This window comes from Lottia gigantea, assembly GCF_000327385.1.
Source record: "Lottia gigantea unplaced genomic scaffold LOTGIsca_4, whole genome shotgun sequence".
Lineage (NCBI taxonomy): Eukaryota > Metazoa > Mollusca > Gastropoda > Lottiidae > Lottia > Lottia gigantea.
In genome coordinates this window covers 2,102,038-2,106,911 of record NW_008709379.1, presented here as the reverse complement: position 1 = coordinate 2,106,911, position 4,874 = coordinate 2,102,038, and the positions used below count along the sequence as shown (strand labels likewise).

At 35.8% G+C, this 4,874-nt stretch overlaps 1 protein-coding gene across 1 annotated transcript; it reads left to right on the top strand.

The window, feature by feature from the left end:
• Nucleotides 1–2,562: 2,562 nt before the first annotated feature.
• LOTGIDRAFT_209595 (hypothetical protein) lies at nucleotides 2,563–4,521 on the top strand (the record flags this gene model as incomplete). Its single annotated transcript, XM_009059695.1, has 3 exons — nucleotides 2,563–3,007; nucleotides 3,365–3,523; nucleotides 3,644–4,521. The coding sequence occupies 3 exons, from the start codon at nucleotides 2,563–2,565 to the stop codon at nucleotides 3,811–3,813; spliced, it is 774 nt and encodes a 257-aa protein (XP_009057943.1). The 3' UTR covers nucleotides 3,814–4,521.
• Nucleotides 4,522–4,874: the final 353 nt, after the last annotated feature.

The window sequence follows — 4,874 nt, the reverse complement described above, 5'->3', positions numbered from 1 at the left end:
TCTTTCAATTTTATATTTTTACTATAAAAATGCATATTTTCACTAGTGTTGGCACGATGTATCGGTGAATCGATACGACATTCATTACATTAAAAAGTTGAGATTTTTATAACTTGGGTTATGATTTAAAAAAAAATTCACTAAACACTTCAATCAACTATATTACCAAATATCACAGTTATAAAGTTATGAATAAATATATATAGAAACTTTGAAGATAAAATATTAATTTGTATACCCCATTTACCCATATCGTAATATTTATCGTACCTTGACCCTTGTATCGTGATGAGCATCATATCGTGGCATGATTGACGATACCCAGCACTAATTTTCACCCCAAAAATGTAATTGTGGGCTGTAGGAACCTCAGTGCATTGTTAAGTTCCATTTCTTGTAGTGCCCTATGTCATTCATTGTGTCTCTAGACAAGAGCGTAAAACTCTGTTTTATATTCTGTGTTATGAGAGTAGTAAAATATTAAGATCAGATAATATTCTATCGGGCCTCATTCTATTTTACCAGATTACGTTTTATTCATTTTACTAGACAATTTTATTGCTAAACCAAGATTCTTCAATTAATCATATTATACAATTTATTATCTATCTGTGTTACATTTAACGAAAGGGGTGGGACTGTAGGTTTTGTCGTCAGTTCTAAAAGGTTCCTAAAGGTTGACGAATAAAGTCGTCTGAACCTTTCATTCATTCCATCAATCTGGTCATAAAGAGTTATTCCATAAAACTTTGCGAGAGATTTGGTCATGGACGACAAAGCATCCTTGATAATTCGGTATCCTTATGTTAGGTTATGCAAAATTATTCTTCATGAAATAGGAGCGAATGTATGAAACATCCAGAGTACCAAGGATTTCATTTAGCCTGTAACAGTTATGCATGAAACATCTTAAGTAAAACCTAAGCTGAGCATTATTGGTGCATACGTGTCCTGGTCTATTTGTTGTCAATGGTAATGATTGTTTCACTCCAGAAAGAACAATGTTTAATGTGCAAGGATGGAACATTGGTCTCAATCGCACCCTTTCACAGAAGGACCTCGCCCCCCTTTAATTCTTTGTTAGCTATCATATATGCACAGCTGACGACCATGCATAAGAATGTTGTTGAAAATTTGTTGTTCGTCGTTCGAATATAATAAATTCAAAGCTTTAAAGAACTGGGCGTGGTTTCCATTTCATTTCATTTGAATCGCCGTTCTTTCTTTGGTTACTTTATATTTTTATTTTTATCATTTCAGCCCAATGACAGCTGATATTCCGTGGCAGTAGCTACTTACCACTCACTAGTAGACGTTAACTTATTTTGATATATTTCAAATAGAAGAATTCAAAGCGCAAATGGTTTTTTATTTACAAATCTACAGTGAAGTTTGGAATTGTAACATTCTTTACATATCTTTTGGTCATGTTTTAAAGTAGCTGTGTCAAAAGGATCCATGTTTTGTAAGCCCTAGACGGATTATAGATTATCAGATTAACGTATACCACAACAAGGTAATAAACAATTAGGTCATCTATCGTGACGTATAGCTAGAGAAACAATGGAGGCTGTAATTAATTAGTTTACTTCATTACATTATTCATAACAATAGAAATATTGCAGTTCGACTCCAGGTTTAACGACAGGACATAAAAACTCTTAACATCTCTGATTTTCTATACCTGTGATATTCAGTAATCGGTTTGACAGCCCTTAATGTTGATTGGTTCATTCAAACTACAGAATAGATTATTACAGTGGTGATTGGTTGGTTCAGTGATCAGTATCTGAAACTTATCAGATTGGGAATAATAGAATTTACCGCTACACTTGGCAGGGAATTTGTAAAGACCTGTTTTAGACAATTGCGGGTCATTAGAGGGGTATATTGTGAGGCTATTTGGGAGCTATCGAGATTATCTGGTTACAAGCCTCATTACGTGTCCATAATCCATGTTACATATATAATTTATGTTTCTCACAGTGTAAGTAGCTGACCAGTTGGTAACCATCTACAGTAGTGATCGGACATAATATTGTTTCATTTAGAAGTTATCTGGAGTACGTCTGCAAGGGATTTTCATTGTGAAGAACTTGTATTCATCGGTTTAACCTACATTCAAACATTTTAGCTGAATTGACCGTTACTCCTTCCTGGACAGCATTACAAACTCTATGCTTACTGTGGTGACAACTTCGGATTCGAATTTAAAATTATTGGAAATTTTCAGGCCAAACGGAAGGATATAAAGGAATTTAATTTCGATTCACGATGACATTCGTCAGCAGTCGTTCAAGAAGAAGTAAGGCCAGTAGTCGCCAAGAAGAGTTCGAAATATATGAAATGAGGGACATGTCTCACAGAAGATACGAAAGTCATTTATTCGATCGAGATCCCAGAAATACCATCAAAATGAATCGTTCGAAAAGAGAAGAGCTGAAACAACCTTTGACACTAACAGAAGAACTTTCTATCGACGTTCAAGTTTTGAATCATTGCTTTAGTGACATTGAACGGTTTGTGGGTAGACTTCAACATTCCGCTGAATACAGCCGAGAAATGGACAGACGAAGATCACGATACCCGAACGATCGCGACGCGATATATGGTAATTTTGCATACAGATATAGAAGCCCTCCAGTTAGAGATTTCACTGATATTTTCCAGAAGATGAAGTTATCTATCAATTTATTGGCGAAATTAAAACCCTACATCAACGCACCCAATTCTCCCGAGCTCGTCCATTTCCTCTTCACACCACTCAGCCTCGTATTTGACGCCAGTCGAGATCCAACAATTCGGCATTTGAATTTGTCAGAGAGTGCTATTGTACCAATGTTGACCGCTGCTGCAAAAGATCTCTTGTTGAATTGTCTCACTTCCAAAGAAATTGAGCTTTGGAAATTATTGGGGCGAAATTGGACAATGACTGTAGACGAATGGAAAGGTCTTCTACCATTTTATACACCCAAGTTCTATGACGGTTGGGAACCTTCACCAAGTCGTCCAGGAAGTGTACTCGGCTCCAGAAGAGATCTCAGAACAGCTGTATTGGCGAAGGCAGCCGAATCAAAACATCTTTTTGATAAGGAGTTGGCCTTGAAACAGAGCGATTGCCCATCAGAGCCGTCGACTATTTACTGTAAAATCAACGACTGTAAAGGACTGGTACATAGCAATAGCTTCAAAGACCCTGCACTTCCGGTTCCAAGACTGGAGAAACTTAACATCGATGGAGAAAACGCTCACGACAATTCCTTTGTTGATGTTCATTTATTCGAGGTTAGCAACGAAACGACCGAAAACGCAAAAAATAGAGAACCAGCAGTACCACCCGGTTCCATATTTTCTGGTGTCCAAGTTTATCCTTCCGTGGAAGCAAGTCAGCCTAGTCCTACCACAGTCACTTCAAATATAGAAGTACACTCCAACCTAGAGAACAGTACAGGCATCATGCATATACCTGTTGTAATCGAAGAGAAGCCATCATTGCCAACAATTTTGGATAACACATCTGCCAGTAGCGACGAAGATAGTGCAAGACGCGGACCATTTATTGTTAGTAGCGATTCGGCTGATTTCATTCAACAGCTACAGAATGAAGGAGTGAAACCGTGCGTAGTGATACACGATCGTGAAGCCGGAAATACAAGGGAACTTAAATTAAAGAAGGGCGATATCGTCGGACTGATCGATAATACGAAGAATTGGTGGAAGGTTCGTAATCAGGAAGGAGTGATTGGGTTTGCCCCTTATACCATATTAAGCACCTTGAAAGAAAATGATGATCGAATCGCTTTCAAGTTCTAAATTATGTAAAGACATGTTGTAATGAAATCCAGTGGACTGGAGAATATTTATGCACTATCATACCCAAAGCTGTTGACACGTTAATGTGGTAAAAAAGTCATTGTATAATTGTTAGATTGAGATTTTGGAATTTGTTTAGGATGTTTCTCATAGACAAATTGCGTCTAATTGACATAGGTTTCGAATATCAGGAAATTGAACACGGAATGCTTAGATAAGAGTTGAGTGACTATAGGGAGAGACTTCTATATAGTTTACAAGCATATATGGGGAGCTTACAGAACAGGAGTTCGCCATACTCGATTCCCGATTCTATACATTTTGACAATGTGAACTGTATATTTACAATAGTATATTATATCATTGTAAATACACAGTTCAATAATTATCCTCCATATTTTTTTCATAAAAAACATATCACGAGATTTTTACAGATACAAACACTCTAGATTGACAAAATATAGATAATATTTTGTTTTGTTAAAGTTTATAACATTTTCTTTGCAATGAGTTCACGAAACTAAACTTTATCAAAACGGTATTTCAGTCGGATTGAAAATGTGTATTTGGTGGAATTGTAATCATTTGTTTAAACGTTACATCACTCACAATATCATGTATTATTTTGTTATAATTCTATCAATGTAAATTGTATATATGAAGGTGCTTTACCTGTTACAGAAAATATTAAAATTCAGTAAATGCAAACGGGTCATTTAAATAATATATATAGAAACCAGGAACGATGCTGCAGAAGGGTAATATGTTATGAAATATTAGATAACGGATCACAGTTTTATGGTATGCTAACTACTCTTTTTAATTCTACCTGACGTTTCAACATAGTGACAATGTAAATTGTTGAAACGTTGTGAACAATAATCTCAGGAATAGTTTACAATAAAATCAAAGTGTTTCGTTCTTTAATGTGATCTCTAACCTTAAACGCTGCTTATGGATTTTGGAACATTTTGGTATACAGTTAAAATAACTTCTTAGGCGTCTTCAGATTCAGGTACCTATATGAAAGTATCGACAACAGGTATAACTTTTATAGTCAC